The sequence below is a fragment of the Panthera onca genome, chromosome C2 (assembly GCF_046562875.1).
Source record: "Panthera onca isolate mPanOnc1 chromosome C2, mPanOnc1 haplotype 2, whole genome shotgun sequence".
Taxonomy (NCBI): Eukaryota; Metazoa; Chordata; class Mammalia; order Carnivora; family Felidae; genus Panthera; species Panthera onca.
This window is the reverse complement of record NC_138347.1, coordinates 79,335,833-79,355,509: the sequence shown is the minus strand read 5'-3', so window position 1 is coordinate 79,355,509 and position 19,677 is coordinate 79,335,833. Positions and strand designations below refer to the sequence as shown.

Here is a 19,677-nt window from a genome sequence, read left to right as displayed (position 1 = left end):
CACACCCACAGTGCAGAGCCCGATGCAGGATTAGAGCTCACAAACTTTGATATCACGACTTGAGCCTAAATCAAGAGTCGGATACTTAACCAACTGAGCCACCAGGTGCCCCCAAATATTTTTTTTAGTTACGTTGAATTCCACAACCCTCCATCATACTTAAATAACTATTGTGTAGCTTTTCATCTAAGTAAAGCTTTTTACTTTACAAAACTGGCAGGGGATGAAAAAAGAGTGGGACGGTTATAATTTAACCAACTACTCCCATTATTGTCTCATTTTATTAAATATATCTTACTCTTTTACAGCATTTGTCCGTAGTGCACAACGGAAATAACTTTCATTTACTGAACAGACACTTATGGAGCATCGGTTTGTTAGATGCTAAAGATATTGTGTTGAATGAGAGTGACAGGTTCTCACCTGTAGGATGCTTGGGGAGAGGAGAAGGTTACGGAAGGAATTGGAAACAATGGACAAGGGTTATCATTTGAGAAGTTCAGTCTGTTAAAGGGACATGAGTGATAGACAACTTCACCTAGACTTAGAGGCTCAAGACTGCCTCTTCCGAAGAAGTGTCATTCATTTAAAACCTGAAGGATGAATACTCATTAAGAGTTGAGAAGTGGAAAAAAAAATTTAAAAAGGGGCGCCTGGGTGGCTCAGTCAGTTAAGCGGTCGACTTCGGCTCAGGTCATGATCTCGTGGTTTGTGAGTTCGAGCCCCGCGTCAGGCTCTGTGCTGACAGCTCAGAGCCTGGAGCCTGCTTCGGATTCTGTGTCTCCCTCTCTCTGACCTTCCCCCATTCATGCTCTGTCTCTCTCAGTCTCAAAAATAAATAAACTTAAAAAAAAAAAAAAAAAGAGTTGAGAAGTGGGAGCTAGTGGAAAATGTTCAGGGTAGGTATCTACAGGATAGCTGGAGCGTCCAGTCCCAGGGGAGGGAAGGGAGGAGACAAGGAAGCTAAGTGGTGGCTCTTTCAGGAAGGAATTTGAACTTCCTTCTAAGAGCAGTGGGAACCTTCAAGAGATTTCAATAAAGGAAGGGGATGATCTTATTTGGATTTTTGAAATATTCTGGTTGCAGCATAGAGGATGTACTACAGGACGATAAGAGGTCAGTTAAAAAAAAAATTCAGGGGCGCCTGGGTGGTTCAGTCAGTTAAGCATAGGACTCTTGATTTAGGCTCAGGTCATGATCTCCCAGTTTGTGAGTTCGAGCCCCAGGTCAGGCTCTGTGCTAGCATTGCGGACTCTCTCTCTCTGCCCCTCCCACATGCTCTCTCTCTCTCTCTCTCAAAAATAAATGAACTTTAAAAAAATAAAAATAAATTTATATATAAGCATATGTGCCCATGTATTCGGTATATAAATTGCAGTGAATTAGGGCGGCAATGATAGTGGACTGAACTAGGGTAGTGAGAACTGGAAAGGGTACAGGTAATTAGGAGTTAGAACCAAAAACCTTTGCTATACCAAGGAGAGAAAGAATTGCATGGCTGTATTTGTAACATCCAATCACATGACCGTGCATCTTAAAGATAACCTACTAACCTTAGCATAGTACTGATTTACAAATTTTCTGTCTATATACATATGCAGTATATATATGCTTTTATTTTTTTTATTAAAATTTTTTTCATGTTTATTTATTTTTGAGAGAGAGAAAGAGAGAGAGAGAGAGAGAGAGACAGTGCAAGAAGGGGAGGGGCCAAGAGAGAGGGAGACACAGAATCTGAAGCAGGCTCCAGGCTCTGCAGAGCCTGACATCGGGCTCAAACTCATGAACTGGGAGATCATAACCCTCTGAGCTCAAGTCAGAAGCTTCACCAACCGAGCCACCCAGGCGCCCCACATAGGCTTTTCCTTATAGACTTATTTGAATATGTGTTCCTTGCTTGCCAGCTGCTAACATCCCATTGGATCCGTGCACCATGATTTCTTCAACCATCCTCTAATAGTTTGTAAATAAGCAATTAAACATAAGTTAGAGGCATTTTAATGGCTCTTGATTGCCGGTTTACCCACCAAAAGAATTATTCCAACTTCCAGTGCTACCGGCCATGTAAAAAATACACCTGTGCTGTCATACTGTCACCGAGACCGTGTTTTGTTGTTTCTGGGCTAATTAGTTCACCGCTTGGTACTTTTCACCTGACCCCTGGCCTGATTGGACAAAAGTGCACAGGCCCTTGAAGGGGATGATTTCGTGTATGAGATCATTTGCTATTGAAATAGGCTCTCCTGTCACTTTGTTCCTAGATTATTGAACACGCTCGGATTGAATTAACCCTCATCACAATGGCATTTTATCCAGGGCCAGCCACATGCATGCTAGGGACTAAGTGTACCGTACTGTATGGGTATTACATAAACCGCAGCCTCAAAAACCTCTCAAGTTCAAAAGTGATGACATACCACATCTTGTTTGACAGCTATTTGCGGGGCAGTGGAGGGGTGGGTGGGGGTTACTCTCCTTGAAACGCTGGCTTTCTTGGTGTTAATATGATGACATGATAGTTTTATGACATATGAGTGCAGGGCCTCCGTGGGGTCACGGCTTCCCCGTGTGATAGTTAGGAACTCAGAAATGACGGTTCCCAAGGCGGTATCTTCATGCTGCCAATGGACTTGATTTTATTTCCGGGAAAACAAGCTGACCTGCCAGCATTGGTGTCTTCAGTAGTCTGGGGAGCCACTTGTCCTCAAAGTCACTTATACCCAGTCTGAAGTGTAGTAAGAATTAATTACACGGAAAAGCTTCTAAGGCAAAAACTGCTCTGGAGTGCACACCAGACCCAAACTAAAGCTGCTGTGTCTGAAGCACCTCTGAAGCTCTTAAGAGTAGCCCCTCTCTAGCTGTAGTTCATGTCTGTGGAACGCTGCACTGTGAAGTGAACACGTTTGATATGATGCACAGAAGGAAGAGATTTATTTCTGCTTCTCTCTGACAGGAACTCTTTGCGAGACTTGTAAGGGGCGCGCACGCGCGTGCGTGCATGCGTGTGTGTGTGTGTGTGTGTGTGTGTGTGAGTGCGTGTGTGTGTGTGTGTGTGTGTGTGTGAGTGCGTGTGTGTGTGTGTGTGTGTGTGTGTGTGTGTGTGGTTTAGGTGCACAACAGCTGAGGATTAGTGTATTAGTCATGTCTCTGTATCGGCAGTAATGTTTTGAACTCAGTGACACTAATTAAAATCCTGTGATTTTAATTCCAAAAGTAATCTTTTGAGATCATTTTAACCATTCACCAGTTCTCAGCTACCATTTATGAGGTATCTTTTTTCTTTAATGTGGAAAATACAGAAAAACTATGAAGATGGAAACACAAGTTTCTGTTAATTGCATCTGCTAATGTAATTTTTCACCTCTTAAGAATATTTATAAACCATTTGCAATGTTCTTCGATGTTCCTTTTTCTTCTTTATGCACACACACTCACACATGCAAGTTGGGACACTACGATAGTGTTTGGTGTGTGTCAGTTTCTTTAAAAAATGTATATTTTTCATATGTAGTATTTAATACACACACACATATACTCTGATTTAAAAAAAAAAAGTAATATGTGGTTGTGTTAGGCACTTTGGAAAATAGAAAAAAGTATACAGAACACCAAACATCACCTCCTTAAAATATCCACTGTTACCATTTTGAGACTAGATCTTTCTAGCCATATAAGTAAGTATGCATGTGTGAGAGTTCTAGATAGATGCAAATATGGATTAACAGATACAAAACGTCAACAAACCTGATTTTTAAATGTATAAGGTTATTGACTTTTTATTGTTATTCCTTTTCTCTTTTACTTTTATGGTAAAGTGGATGACAAAACCCGCCATCTTATCCGTTTCTAAGAATGCATTGAGTGCATTAACATTGTTGTGCAACCATTACCACCATCCATCTCCAGAACTTGTTTTATCTTCCCAGACTGAGACTCTATGCCCATTAGCTAATTAGCCCCCATTCCTCCCTCCCCCCTCCCTTCTGGGTGACCACATTGTACTTTCTGTCTTTGTGAATTTGACGACTCTAGACACCTGAGGTCATTGGAATCCTATAGTACGTGTCCTTTGGTAACTGGCGTATTTCATCCCAGCACCGTGTTTTAAGGTTGATTCCTGTGTCAGAATTGCTTTCTCGTTTTAGCCTGAGTAACATAATACTGTATGGGTAGACCACATTTGGTTTATGTACTGACCTGTCAGGGACACGTGGGTTGCTGCCACATTTTAGCTATTGCGAACGATGCTGCTATGAACAACGAGTGTGCAGATACTCATGAGAGTCCCTGCTCTCAGTTCGTTGTAGGGTGTATGCCAGGAGTGGGATTGGTGGATTGCTGATAATGTTAAATGTTTTTAAACATTTAATGGTATAGTTTTTAATTGTGGAATAGTATTCCATTATATGAATGCACCATCATTGATTTCACCAGCTCCCATGTATCGATTATTTAAATTGCTTATAACCTTATAACCTTTTGTTTTTATATATTATATGACCATGACCATTTTTAGAAGCCAAACGGTTATGCTATCTTGTGGTAATTTCCTTAGATTAAATTCCTAGAAACGAAAGGTGTGGACTTTATTAGGACTTACGATACGTATCACCAAGTTCACCCAGACACATATTGCTCATGAAGAGTTTATAGAACCCAACAAACACCGCATTGCTCCCTAAGTCTAACTCACAAAAACATTGTCCTTTGAAGATAATTGGGGTGGCCCCCTTGCATTATTTCTATCCCCCAACTCCACGTATGCCTCACTATTCTGCTTTAACAACACTACCTAAGAAGGTAGTTGTGAATTCTGGATTCACCAAAAAATCATGTGCCCCTCTCTTTAATTTACAGATTTCAATCTCTGGGTGGATCTGAGATAATAATTATTAATTAGAAAGGCCTAATGAAAGATAACTTGTATGAAAAAGCCCCCAATGGTCCTGCTGTGTAGCCAGATTTGAGAAGTACTTCTCTTAATGTACAGTATTATGATCGTGTATTCTACTCTTGTTCTGCTAGGTTGTTTTCTAGCTCATGGGGTCATCTATCAAGTGGATAATATGGCCTGAATGAGTGAGAAATGGATCTGCTCTAGGTACTAATCCTGAATTCTCTGGCACCTGGCTGGTTCAGTCGGTAGAGAATGTGATTCTTGTCATGAGTTCAAGACCCATGCTGGGCATAGAACTTATTTAAAAATCAATCAATCTTGAGTTTTGGAAAATAATTAGTAAGGTCACTCAAGAAACCAAAAAAAAAAGTAATTACTCAATTAAACACATAGAGAAAATAAGACAGTAATTTTTAATTAAAAAATAACAGTAGCAAATATGAGAATGCATGGCATTATAACTGACATAGGTGATCTGTGTTTGCATTTTTTTCTCACTGTACAAACTTAGAAGCCAAGTCTAGCTATTCATTTATCCAGCCATTATTTATTACGTACCTTCCTGGTGTGAATCCTTAGTGATGAGATCAGGCTCTTATTGGCCATTAAAACTAATTTTAAACATTCAGAATTTACTCTTGGAATCGCTGGATTTTGAATGTCATTATATCTTTTATAGAGAAATAGTATTAGAGGAACAAGTGGGTGGGCTCCCGTCAACCCTGAGCGTCATCCAGTGAAGCTCATCTTTTGTCTGGGTTAAAGAAAGAGTTTTATTTCAAGAAAAAGATGCACTCCTCATTTAAAACGAAAAGAGAAAAATAACAGCAGTCTTAAGTCTTCTTCTTTGTTCAGATGAGAAGTCAATCTAGAGAAGTAATGTTCCTTTTTCATTGTTACCCAACTACACAGTGGTGAAGCCGGAAGTTTTTGTCCCCTGAATTCCAACATGGGACCCTTCAATTTCATTCATCATGGTATTTCTATTTGCCAGCATCCTTAAGTTAGAATGGGAGTTGAAAATGCACCTCATGTGCCACATTTGTCCTGCAGAAATCCTTCCTGAGGCTTTTCAGTGTTTGCAAAGAAAAATGACCGTAAAGTCAGAAGAGAAACATCGGATCCATATTTCGCAGGGCAGCAATTAGCTGGCACGGTGTAGCAGCAGGCGTTTAGACAGAGTATGGACTCTCCAATTTAACACAGTCTACCTCTTTCTGTTTTCTCCCAGATCCCAGCCCTGAGTATCTGTTGTCTCCTTTACCCTGTTATTTTTCTTCTAGGAGAGAAATGTGTCTGTTTCCACATCTAGATCTCATGACTCTTAAATTTGGGAAAACCATAGATAGAGTGGAAAGGCTTCTTTTTTTTTTCTTTTTTGTTTGCTTTTCCGACATGTGGTTTAGTTCACCCTTACTTTGCTGGAGAGAAACAAACCGGTTTTTAGAACCCGAAACGAGGGAGCCTGGCTACCTGGGTTTGAATCCCACATCTGCCACCTGCTAGGTGTGTGTATAACTTTGGCAGTTACTTAATTTCTCTGTGTTTCAGTATCTTCATCTCGAAAATAGGGATAATAATAGTTTCTGTCTCAAGGGTGCCTGTGAGGATTAAGTATAAACAGTGTTCAAACTGTTTACACAAAGGACAGGTAACATTAAGTGTTTGCCATTTTTACGCATTTTTTGATATCAATGAATATTTGAATTTGTTTTCCTGCCACAAGGATATACAAAGTTGACAACCGTAAAGGAAAATACTTCATCAAGTCTTGTTCCCATAACTGTACATAAGTGTCATGAAAGTAAAATTGAAGTTGAAACGCTCAGAATCCTTTCTGACAAATCAACCATATCCCGTTCCATGGTTTATCTGTTCTTTGTCCATATGGAAATAACATTTCCTACAGCTTCAACTGTATTGCGTATATGATTGATTTCACATTCTGTGTTTGTCATTTAGCATTTATATTTTCATTTGCCATCGTAGGCGTTTTTCCATGTTACTGTACTAGCTGGAATCAAAATATATGAAGGGGCTCTGAGTTTTATACAATTGCTTTTATGTAGGACTTTCGCTTTTGTATACATTCCCCTTCTCTTACCTTAGAAAATTTTCTTTATTAGTAGAAACCCTTTTACTTACCGCTCCCATGTTTTGTCCAAAAAATCTAATTAAGAATTCTCTGAGTGCAGTGACTCTGACTTCCTTTGTCTGTTTGTGGTTTTAGCAACTAGCTCAGTAACCAACACACAGCAGAATTTCAATTTTTTTAATTGAATAAATAACTTTGATTAATTAAATTTCTAGAGATTGGGGCATTGTGATTACTTGGTAGTTCAAATGCATTTCGTTGCGGTACATGTTGTTAAAGATTATTCTAATATGCATTCATCTCTTTTCTTTTGCGGTAATTTTATTTAAAATTTGGCCCTTAACTATTTTTGTAAGAGATTTGAGCCAGCATCCAGTAGAATTTACATATACAATATAACCATCAAAATGAAAGTAAGCATTTCGACGCTTCTTTGAAAGATAGTAGTATTAATCAATTCAAAAAGTAAAGCCATTGAACTATTTAGAGAAAGAGAAAAACTAATGAGATTACTGTAATTAAGCATGCATTAAATGCATGACAGTGTTTCTTGATTGTCAAGTAATAAGAGAAACGAGGTAGCTCGTATTTTGCATGTTAGGTTATAATCTGACAAGGAAATGAATTCTTCTTGGAGTCCAAATTCATTCAGTCATTCATTTATTCAAATGTTCGTCAAATGCCCACTATTGGCTATGATATGCAAAAGCCACTGGGGAAGCAGTAGTGAGTACAAGGGTAGAGTCCCTCACACTGTGAAGACAGACACGTACAAGTGTGATATGTGTAGGAGAGCAGTAATCAGTGCTCACTCTGCCAGAGGATTCAGCAGAGCTCACCGAGGAACCACACTCAGGGTGACACTTAAAGGGTCCTGAGGAATTAGGTCCTTAGAATTCACATGGTGATGGCACCTGAGAGCCTGGCACACTGGCTGTGAGAGAAAGTCAGTGCCACAGATTGATAGAGTGTGTAGCTTTCAGGGAGAGGGAGAAGAGCTAGCGTGCAAAACAATCCCCTAAGCGTTGAAAACTTTTAAGCAGGAAAGTAATGTGATGAAATCTGTGTTTGAGAGGAAGCGCTCTACAGAATAAGGATTCCTTGAACAGGGAGAAAGAGTACACCCTGGGTTACCAGTCTGGATTCCTGTTGGAGAATTCACAGTGACGGGTGGTGGTATCTTGGAATAGAGTCACCACAGCAGAGGAAATGAAGAAATGTGGAAAGATTTGAGAGTTACAGAACTCCTTGCTTAGGAAATAGAATCGACAGGATTTAGTACTTGAATGGGATGTGAGGGAGAGGCTCAAGAATGACTCCTAGTGTTCTCATTTGAGCAACACCTGTGTGGATGAGAAAACCAGACGGGAATAGAAGGGCAGATTCAAGGAAGATGATGAGACAGTTTTTCACATGTTGAGCCTGAAAGGCATTTGAGACGTCCAAGCAGACACATAAAATAAACAGCTGAATATCTGGGCCTGGTATTCAGAATGCTGGTGAATTCTGGAGATAGAAACTCAAGAGAATCTTCATAACGCGGAAGGTATTTTAAGTTGTGTATATGGTCCTGGAAAGAGTTAATAAAGAGAAAAATAGAGAGAGAAGAGAGGAGGGCCTGTGTCAGATAAAGAGGGTCATTATTCAGGGGCCATTGGGCAATATGGTGACGACTGGTCATCAGTAGGAATTTTAAAGAAAGATTAGTGAAGTGCTTCTAACAGATCCCTAGAAAGAGCCTGAATCCCTGCTGTCACTGTTGAGCAGACATTAGTTCTTCGCTGCCTGTTCCTGGATTCTCTATTATGAAAGACAAATCTCTGTCTGTTTGAGATCATGATAATTTGGCTTTCTAGAGCTTACAGCTTGACTTCTTTCCAACTTAAAAAACATGCAAGTCGATTATTAAAACACCAGAAGGTAACTGTTTTAATGGGGACTATGTACAAAGTTCATGGGGAATATAACTGAAGGACCACAGAAAGAACGTCCAGATCATTACAGGGGAGTCTAGAATGACAGTACAGAAGACACATCATTTGATCTGAGACTTGCAGAATAAGTAGGCAACTGCCCAGATGGCTATGTTTGAGCAGCAGGGGAGCAGCGCGGTAGAGATTGGATAGAACAGATCAGAGACTGTAGAAGGAGGTCCTGGCTGACGGATCTGAGTGCAGACATAACTGTGTGATCTATTCCAGTCTCTGCATAAGCCTCAAATTGCTGGAGTGTGTGATGTGAGTGATGGTAGAAAAAAGGAGGCAGCTGGCCAGGGAGGCAGGGGCTAGACTGGAAATTCTTTTAAAGTATATTAAAAACAAACAAACAAACAAACAAACAAAGAGCACAACATAATAAAACAAGCTCAACACAAAGCAGGGCCATTGGCAGATTGCGATCAGCAGAGAGCCAGGCTCAGAGGGTCACGTTAGAGAGATGACTGTGGCGTTATTGAGGGAGGGGAGTGAGAAAGAAGTGAAGTTCGCTGATGGCAATGAACAGCTCAGGGAAGTGGCGATGAGGGCAAACAGCAGCGGAAGGAAAACGAGACTGGGGTTAAATGTAAGAATATAAGAAAGAAACAGAGGATGCATAGAAGACTAGTGGTAAGTTGGAGCGGGGGAGTGTGTGTGCGCTCGTGTGAGTGTGGTCAGGGAGTGGGTGGGAGGGGCAGGAGAGATTGAGGAATGGCCGGACCTTATCCTGACCTGGCCACAAAGGAAGTTGAGGACCTGCCCCATGGGGTGAGAATGAGAGGTGCTCTCGGTACCCCTTTTCTGTTGTTGTCCCATGGCCACGACCAGTTCTTCCTGGTAATGGAGTATCCATCCACCAGTTGTTGATTATATATAGTAGCCCCTCTACCAGACTATAAACTCCTGGCGGACAGGGGGACATGTGCTGTTCATCCCAGGACGTTGCCCTTCTCCCATTAACCTCACAGAGCTTTACATGATCGTTAGAAAATAATTAATGGAAAAATAACCACATAAAAAGACTTACAGAGATTCAAGTCATATAAAATATATATTACAAATATATATTTTATATATACATGTATATGTAATATATATGTATATATTATATATATATATTCCTGTAATTTTAAAATGTGCTTGATTTTCAAAATAAAAATGTTAAATCATGATAAAACTTAAAGAAATTCTGCAAAAACAAAAAAGAAATGATATGATATGCCAAAAATAAATACTCGGAAGTGCCAACTAATTCAGTGAGTAGAAAAGATTCACTATGTATTTAATTGAATATGTGGGCCAGGAAAATGTTGCCATAGCTTTCTTTAACTATGAAGAACATAAATAAATACGCTTTAAAATGATTCCTGTTCTTTACCCCTTCCACCTCCAGTGAGGTAAAGAGTGTAAAATTGCAAAGGGAAAAATATAGCTAAATGTGCTATTTTCACTCCCGTAGTTACGATATAGAAAATAGTCAGAAGCATGCCGGCACATACACAGCAGAATTCATAATAAAGTTGTGGGAAACCTTCTCATCCCCCAAAGAGAGTTCCACTGGTGAGATATTTCCTAGAAGAAAGCAATGACTTCTGAAACTGTGACCTGATGCCTTCCTTCAAAGACTTTACGGAGGTTTAAAGTGTGTGTGTGTGTGTGTGTGTGTGTGTGTGTGTGTGTGTGTGTGTCTGTGTTCACCAAAAAAGAAAAAGAGAAATTTTGTTGGAAATGTTGCTTCTCAGTAGTTAGGTCTATATTAATTCTTTTTTATTCTTACTTTATCATTGTGATTGGCTTTCATTTCCAAAATCTGTGATTTCTGCAGGATCTGCTCTGGGGACAGACTTCTCTACAGCTGCAGCACAGAGTACGCCTGTCATTAGCCCAGTTGCTCAGTCACTGTCTCCATTTATAGTTGGGTTTGTAAAGTGTTCAAAATAGGAACTCTGGGTTTCTGCTGATCTTGAGTCATCAAAGAAAAGAAAAGCTTTATTCCTTCTTACATTCAATTCCATCTATGCTGACATTTTTTTTAAGACTGACATGGTTGACTGGAAAAAAAAACTGACCTTACCTTTTTTTTTTTTAGGTTCAAACTGACTCTCCCATGCTCTTTACTACAGAATGTCAGGATCTTAATTAACTGTGTGTGTATTTAGGAATTTCTTCAGGATGTATTTCTTAATAAATTGCTTACTAAAGAAATGGAATTTCTTTCTCTTGAGTACTGTTGGAGCCATCTTCATAAAGAAGGGAAAAGCTACTCTGCCAAGACAAGATTACTAAGGTTGCTTCAATTACAAAAGTAAATGGCAAGTTTGTCCTCTGAGAGGCTAGTATCAGATAAGGGGGAAAAAAAAGATAACTGTATTTAACAGCCTCCTGTAACTTAAAGAACTAAATCTAGAATTATGAATTCTTTAGGAAAGTAGACAAATATAAATTGAGACCAATAAAATGTGGGAAAGAGAGCTGTAACTGTCAGAATCCCAACAAAAATGATAACACGCTGATTTATAAATGCATCGCGTACACAGGCATTTGGGTATAGAGAAGTGTTTAGGGACAGAGCGAGCATCTGGAGCCATCAGAGTCAGAGCTTTCATGTGCTCTAGGATCAAAGGGACCAAGGGGAGAAGGGTTATTTGGATCAAGAAGTAGAGAGTGTTGTAGAGGAGAGATGCTAGAGAGGACCTGTGGCCTCCTTGGCTCACATCTGGGAACTTCACAGGTAGGTTGACAGAAGAAATGTAGCCCAAGAGTCTGTCACTTTCATTGGGATGCTGTTGCCATCTTGGGTTTGACAGTGATGTGTTTTGCTTTCTGCCCACGCAATGATGATAACATCCCCTAGTCACTGTGACAATAAGATTATCCCCACTCATTACCAAACGTCCCTGATCAGGAGGTGATTTTCTCTCCATTGAGAATTACTGTATGTCAACCAAATATCTCTGGGAGTGTTTTAATCTTTATCTCTGGATCAGTGTAGATCATCAGAAAGCTATATATATCTGAGTTGATAGACTTGCATCTTATGGTGGGGGCAAGATAGCTGTACCATCTACAGCCCCACATCCACCAACCAGGCAGGAAAGAAGAAACTGGCAAGGTAGGTAGGGGTGATGCTTCTATCAGGAGAATTTTTGTTTTCCCTAAAATGTTTAGCATATGTCTCATTGGCCAGAACTGTGTCCCGTGGCAACGTTCTATCTCTGGTTGTAGTCTAGAGAAGTATTTTAAGTGAGGACATTGTCACCCTAAATAAAATAGAAATTCTTTGAGTAGTGAAGAAGGGGAGTAGGTATGAAGAAGCAGTTAGCGGCATCTTTCCCACAGCTATATATCTCTAGTGACTTGGTGTGGGTAAATGACATTAGAGTAACATAAGGCCTCACATCCCCTCTTCCTAAGAATATGTGAATTCTCTTGGAAATTAATAAACAGCAAAATCAGGGTGTGGTCATTCATTTGTTGTATCAGCAAATCTAATCATAGTAACTCAGAGCAAAATTAAAACATTCTGTCATTGACATATTTCCAGATCCATAGTAGACTAATGCCTAAGGACAGATGTTTGAATCTCCAAGCTTTCTCTGAGCCTTTACTTATCCCCAGCCTAACCAAGACTTCTCATAGTTTGGCAGTGAGATCTTCCAATCTTTGTGTCCTTAAACATTCTTAAGATATTCAGTAAGTATTTCTGAATTGAATGAATGAATGCAATGGAAATCAGGAAGTTAGAAAAGGAGGAACAGTCTACATTTGGGTTATCTTTGGTAAATCACTCTTTGATAGGAATCTTTGTTCTAAAATTTAGCATCTTTTTGGTTCTTCTGGGAGTGTTTGTTTCTTTCAACACCCCTCTTTGATTTACTTGTTTTTTTTTCGTACCCTTGCCCAGTCCTCCTGTTCTTTCTCTAGTGCCTCCTTTTTGCTGTATGTTGACTATATCTTTGGTAATCTGATCTGATTGAGATAGCATTGTTTAGCTTAGTTTATTATTGCTAGTGCTTTCAGTATTATATATATGCATAAGTCTTCCAATCCATGAACACAGGATGTCTTATATATATTTATGCCTTCGATTTTTTTCAGCAGCAGCATTTGTACGTTTTAGTGTATGTAAGTCTTTTGCCCTTTTTGCTTAAGTTTATTCTTAAGTATTTTTGTTTCTTTTTGATGTAATTGTAAATGGAATCATTAATTTTTTTCCAGATTGTTCATTACTAGTACACAAAAGTGCGCATGATTTTTATGTTGGTTTGTGAATTCTTAGAAGGCAGGAACCATAGGGGCGCCTGGGTGGCTCAGTCAGTTAAGCGTCCGACTTCGGCTCAGGTCATGATCTCGCGGTCCATGAGTTCGAGCCCCGCGTTGGGCTCTGTGCTGACCGCTCACAGCCTGGAGCCTGTTTCGGATTCTGTGTCTCCCTCTCTCTCTGACCCTCCCCCATTCATGCTGTCTCTCCCTGTCTCAAAAATAAATAAACATTAAAAAAAATAAAAAAAAAAAAAGAAGGCAGGAACCATATAAGAGTTGATACAAAATAAGAATAGTAGTTACTAATATTTGTTCCTTTATGTGTTTTCATTTTTCACTGGCAGTAATCTTTATCTTTTTTATTTTTATTTTTCTCTTTCCCCCTTTAGGGCTCTACTAGTTCGACTGCCTCTCCTCCAGTCTCTACCCCTGTCACAGGACATAAAAGAATGGTAATACCAAACCAACCCCCTCTAACAGCAACCAAAAAGTCTACATTGAAACCACAGCCTGCACCCCAGGCAGGACCCATCCCTGTGGCACCAATTGGAACACTAAAACCCCAGCCTCAACCAGTCCCCGCCTCCTATGCTACGGCGTCCACCCCTTCAAGGCCTACCTTCAACGTGCAGGTGAAGTCAGCCCAGCCCAGCTCTCATTACATGGCTGCTCCTTCATCAGGACAATTTTATGGCGCAGGCCCAGGACCCCAGGGCTATAACACTCAACCAGTTTCTATCTCTGGGCAGTGCCCACCTCCTTCAACACGGGGGGGCATGGACTATGCATATATTCCACCACCAGGACTTCAACCGGAGCCTGGATATGGGTATGCCCCCAACCAAGGACGCTATTATGAAGCCTATTGCCCATCAGGGCCTGGCTATGGGGGCAAAAATGACTCTGATCCAGCTTACGGTCAACAAGGGCATCCGAATACGTGGAAGCGGGAACAAGGGTATACTCCTTCTGGAACAGGAAACCAGAACCCAGCCGGGATGTATCCAGTTACTGGGCCCAAGAAGACCTATATCACAGATCCTGTTTCAGTGCCCTGCGCACCGCCACTGCAACAAAAGGTAGGGAACTCATTAACATAGTGATGGGGCTGAAGGAGTGTGTATCTTGGCCTGACTTCCCCAGAAAGCAGAGCCTAAGGCAAAAGTGTATGTGCTCCTTTTATGTCATTAGAAAGTACAGTCCCAGGTGAGCGTGAGTGAAGCAGGAAAAGGCAGAGATCCTACGTGTGGGATCATATGGCTACTGTTTAATATCCAGTACAGCCAATTGTTCAATCTTGAAGGATCATCTTGCAAAAGACCGTATGAGCAGATCAGGACAATCTGTTCAGGGAGAGGATGGGAAAATAGTTTATCTTCCAGCTCTTGTCTCCTGTTGGTCAAAGCGCCCCTCTGTGGGTCAAAAACTTCCTCACGCTTAGCTGTTGCATGTGCTTGGACTCTAAACAGATATGCAGCATCTTGTACCTTAGTGGGGACAGGAGGTCCCCATATTTGTAGGTAAGAGATGTACAGGGCCACATGAGGCTCATGTAAAGATGCTCAGAACCCAAGCAAAGTTGGCACTCTGGGTTCTGCTTAGGGCAAACAAGCCTAGGGCTGCTGAGACAGAACAAGTGGCCAAGGGCCCCTTGGTAGGTGAGGTGAAGGGGGCTGCAGTATTATGGAACTTGTTTATTACCTCTTATTTATCCCCATTACTGATCCTCCAGGAAGAATCTTAGTCTGTGGGCCTTAACTGTGTTCAGAAACTTTTAAAAATCCTTTATGACAGTTATCTTTTTTTTTGGTTTGATTTAATTGCAAGCATATATGCTTTTAAGTCAATGCATCGTTACTTCCTGTGAATAGTTAAGACATAATACTACACATACCTCTTCACCTACAACTTGGACTTTCCATGAGTACTAGAACCAACATGATGATGTTTCTTCCCACCCTGACAAGAGGATCCAAGGAGAATTACTTGCAAGGGAGGCAATGGAGAAACCAAGCTAATCTCCAGTTATTGGTTGGAACTGAGCCCACCCTTTTGGTTAGAGCTGTGAGAAATCAAAAACTGGAGAGCCCTTGGGGCACCTGGGTGGCTCAGTCAGTTAAGTGTCTGACTCTTGATTTCGCCTCAGGTCATGATCTCACAGTTTGTGGGATCGAAACCCATGTAGGGCTCTGTGCTGACAATGCAAGATTCTTTCTCTGCCTCTCTCTCTCTCTCTCTCAAAATAAATAAATAAACATTAAAAAAAAAGAAACTGTAGAGCCCTTGATTAGCTACACGTTGAATTGTAATTGTTGAGATGGATTATAGAAGTGTGTGTGTGTGTGTGTGTGTGTGTGTGTGTGTGTAAGCACATGTGTGTATCTGTGTGTGTGTATAATCCTTTACCCATTCAAGATTGTCAGTTTCCAGATATACCTGTTCACATTTTCACCATTATGACAAAAATCTGTCAGATCCTTACTCTCTAGGTAAGATGTTTACTAAACCCTGATTCTCACATGAAAACATCTGCTCTATTAATGGTGCTCCAAAAGAATTTTAGGTTCTTTAGAGGAAAAGAACCCTTCCCAGGGGGGCCTGTGAGTATCTGGAGGCACCCGGTAACCTTATGAATGCTCATTACACAAAAGTGGACCAGCCATGGTCATTCTCAACATAAAGATTCCAAGTTAAAATGTTAAGTGTTCGAAACATTACTCTTGGGAGGCCTTTCTTTTCAAACTCCCTCCATGAAAATAAATGTTATTGGGGCGCCTGGGTGGCTCAGTCGGTTGGGCGTCCGACTTCGGCTCGGGTCATGATCTCACGGTCCGTGAGTTCGAGCCCTGCATCGGGCTCTGTGCTGACAGCTCGGAGCCTGGAGCCTGTTTCAGATTCTGTGTCCCCCTCTCTCTGACCCTTCCCCGTTCATCCTCTGTCTCTCTCTGTCTCAAAAATCAATAAATGTTAAAAAAAAATTAAAAAAAAAAAAAGAAAATAAATGTTATTAAGGGTGTTTTGTTTTGTTTGTTTTTGTTTTGTTTTTATTTTTTAAAGTTTATATTTTTTACAGAAAGAGAGCAAGCAGTGGAGGGGCAGAGAGAGAGGGAGACAGAAAATCCCAAGCAGGCTCTGTGCTGTCAGTGCAAAGCCTTACATGGGGGTCAAACTCACAAACCATGATATTATGACCTGGGTTGAAATCAGCCACTCAACTGACTGAGCCACCAGGTGCCCCTTGTTTTGCATTAATTTTTAAAAAATTAATGTTTATTTATTTTTGAGCGAGAGAGAGAGCATGAGCAGGGGAGAGAGAGAGACAGAATCCGAAGCAGGCTCCAGGCTCTGAGCTGTCAGCATACAGCCCGATGTGGGACTCGAACTCACAAACTGCGAGATCATGACCTGAGTGGAAGTTGGATACTCAATCAACTGAGCCACCCAGGTGCCCCTATTGTTTTGCTTTTAAATAAAGTTTGTCAAGAATAGCCACACTGGATAGGCTTGCCCTTTGTTAACATTACAGCATGTCTGCAGTGGTCGTTCCTGGACCTGAAAACACCCATTCAGAACAAAATGGGGTTATTGAACTTTCCCTTGCTTTTGGTACAACTGAAACAAATTCTCCTATGGAAGATTAAAAGTGTAGGTTGGGACAGTTGTCTTCACCATGTAAGTTCAGCTATGCATGCAGTTTTTCCTCACCCAGAGCATCCTGACTGATGTTCCTGAGGGAAAGAGGTGGGCCCTGAGTTGTTTAAGGATCCCATCACCCCACGGGGGGAAGCAGACATGAAACAGAGCAAAAGTGTATCTGGTGGAGGGAATCATCTGCTGAGAAGTGCTGAGCCAGTCTTCGAGTTTCCTATTTACCTATCATGTCATGAGGTGCTATCTAGATAGTGCCAGTTCAACATTTGGAACCAATCCATTGGTGTAGGGGGAATGGGTGTAGGACCCAGTGCAAGACCTGGATCTAAGGTGTCAGGCAGAGCCGCATCATCACTAATGTTTGATCTGCCCTCAGCAACCTGTTCAGGCTCTTGGAGTGAACTTTGATTCTCCACTCCCCCAAAAGCATGACATTTCACTTTCCTTCTTATGGGAGAAGGTAATTATTCGAGGTGGTCTACATTATTACGGATTCTGGATATCAGTGAATTTCATGTCATTAAAAATTTTCTTGGAAATATTTATTTTCAACAGTGTCATGTGTTTTTGACATCATATTGTGCCTTTCAATCATGAAAATTAAATCATGGATTTTTGCTGCGATTATAGAGGAGAGTGGTTGGAGGTTGATATTTAGCCATCTGTCTGTGTTTTAGGAAAGGGGAAAGAGGCTGATGAAGCTACAGAAATTTCCTGTGTGTGTTGTGGGGGCACTGGTGGATGAAGGGGTGGGCTTTTCCACAGTTGGTCTTTGAGCAGAACACTGCTGTATTCAACTGCACCTGTGCACAGAGGACCTTATTGTCCCAATATTGACTCCACTTGGCTTAGTGATGTGACTACTGGCTTGAGAAATGAGCTTCTAATTCTCATTTCAGTTCTTCCCTTGACATTCCTCTTTCAGCTTGGGGAAAGCCTCTAGACCTCTTTATGTCACGCTCCCAGCCTCAGTAAAGTGGAACATCATCTTCACTAATTAATTAATGATTGCAGAGGGCTTGGAAATTTCCAAGGGCTGAATAATTGCCAAGTGAGGACTATTCAGCTTTTCCCTGGCTTTCGTTTATTTCCAGTTTTTTAAGTCACTGGTGGAAAAAATACCTTCATACCTTAGAACAATTCTCTTTTGTTACATTCAGAAGTTCTGAGGAATTTGACATTGAGCCCATTAAGGAAGACGTTGTTTTGTTTTGTTTCATTTTAAGTGAAAGAAAGAAATCTCTCCTCTATTTGAGATGAGCTGCTATAATTTCCTTACAATATAAATGAAGAGGGAAAGAAGAGAAGGAGAAAGCAGAAGGAAAAGGAAAGGAAAGGCAAGGAAGAAGAGAAGGAAGGAAGGAAGGAGGCCACATGAAAACCTGCAGAGTGTGGGGATCATGATATTTATGTTCCCATAACGTGCTGAGCAGTGAATTTGCATGCTACAGTAGACCATAATGCGCTTCCTGGACCATCTGAGCTGAGTTCCTTGAAAAATATTGTTATAAGCAAGGCTTTATGAGAGAGAAATATTCCTTTCCCACTAGAAACACTCTTAAAGGCACAGTGGAATCTTTTCTTTTGGCTCTTTTATAAAAGCTCGTATCTGCTAGCTACTATGGAGTTCCCAGAACTCTCGTCCTATGTGCGTTGTCTTCACATGCCAGTGAGACAGAATGTGCGTTTTCTCCAGTGTTCAGATTAAGGTGGGGCAGCTTGAAAGCCCTAGAACCAGGACCTGGAGGCCAGTCATTACTCTTGGGTGCACGGTGACCTGAGGGTAGATCATTTTTATACCCACTTCCTTGTCATAAATCTAACCCTCGTCAGTCTCAACTTTGTAAAAGAGACGCTGTTTGCCCCACAGTGTGTGAAAGGCACCGGTGCTATGCATCCCAGGAAAGCTGTGAGGGCCCACCTAGTATGGGGGTTAGGTTAAATTCGGCAATCATCTAGTATTGACATCTCCTTGGAAAACCCTTCACCATGGTGAGAGTGTGGAGATCGGCAAACCACTTTTCAATAAATCCAATGCAGAGTTTTTCTTATCCAGAGTCAGAGCTGATCACTGCTCTTCATTTAACATCCAAAAGGATCTGGGGAATATTTAACGGTACGGAGAAGAGAACAGAGGGAGTGAAACATTCAGGAAATGTTTGAGAATGTTGACATAGTAGTATTTCAAACATTCCAGTACTATCAAAATGTTTAACTTTAGGAGATGGATGTACATATTGGGTATATTGCAAGGAATTGGTGGCATTTTGGAAAAAAAACTAGCTTTATGGTAATCCTTGTGCAAAATCGCTCTCAATTCCAGGATCAGAGAAGCAAAAAGAGGAGATAGTTAGGGTGGGGAGAGGGATGAATGCAGAGAGATGCCTCCGGACAGGTGCCAATACCTGTACATCTAAAGATGAGGACAAGAATATTAGTAATCCCCCTCTATACGGGGTGTTCCAGTTCCCAAAGTGCTTTGTGGACCCCTACACAATTCACAGGGGTTCAGAAGATCAGTACCAAGAGTCACTCTGTGAAGGTCATCTGGCAAATTCACGGGAGCCATGATTCCAACCTTCTGAATATTGTCCTCATACTTTCCCCCGGGGAAGCCATGCATGTCAGCATGCTTTGGTGTTTGGATAGTGGGAGCATCAAACATCCGCATCGACAGCCGCTGGACATGGCGCCACCATGGCCCTACTCGCTGTCAGACATGTAAATGGGCTTCAGCTGTTGTGGTAGAGGGAGAGAGAGAGAGAGAGAGAGCTGTTGTGGCCATGAGACCATCA

General features: G+C 41.1%; 1 protein-coding gene across 12 annotated transcripts in view; it reads left to right on the top strand.

Moving 5' to 3' along the window:
• LPP (LIM domain containing preferred translocation partner in lipoma) overlaps nucleotides 1-19,677 on the top strand; it is a 676,388-nt gene that overhangs the window by 408,837 nt on the left and 247,874 nt on the right. For all 12 annotated transcript variants that reach the window (XM_060640772.3, XM_060640763.3, XM_060640764.3 and 9 more), the window contains one exon: nucleotides 13,621-14,310. In XM_060640772.3, the coding sequence (XP_060496755.1) occupies nucleotides 13,621-14,310 (690 nt within the window). The remainder of the gene's footprint in view (nucleotides 1-13,620; nucleotides 14,311-19,677) is intronic.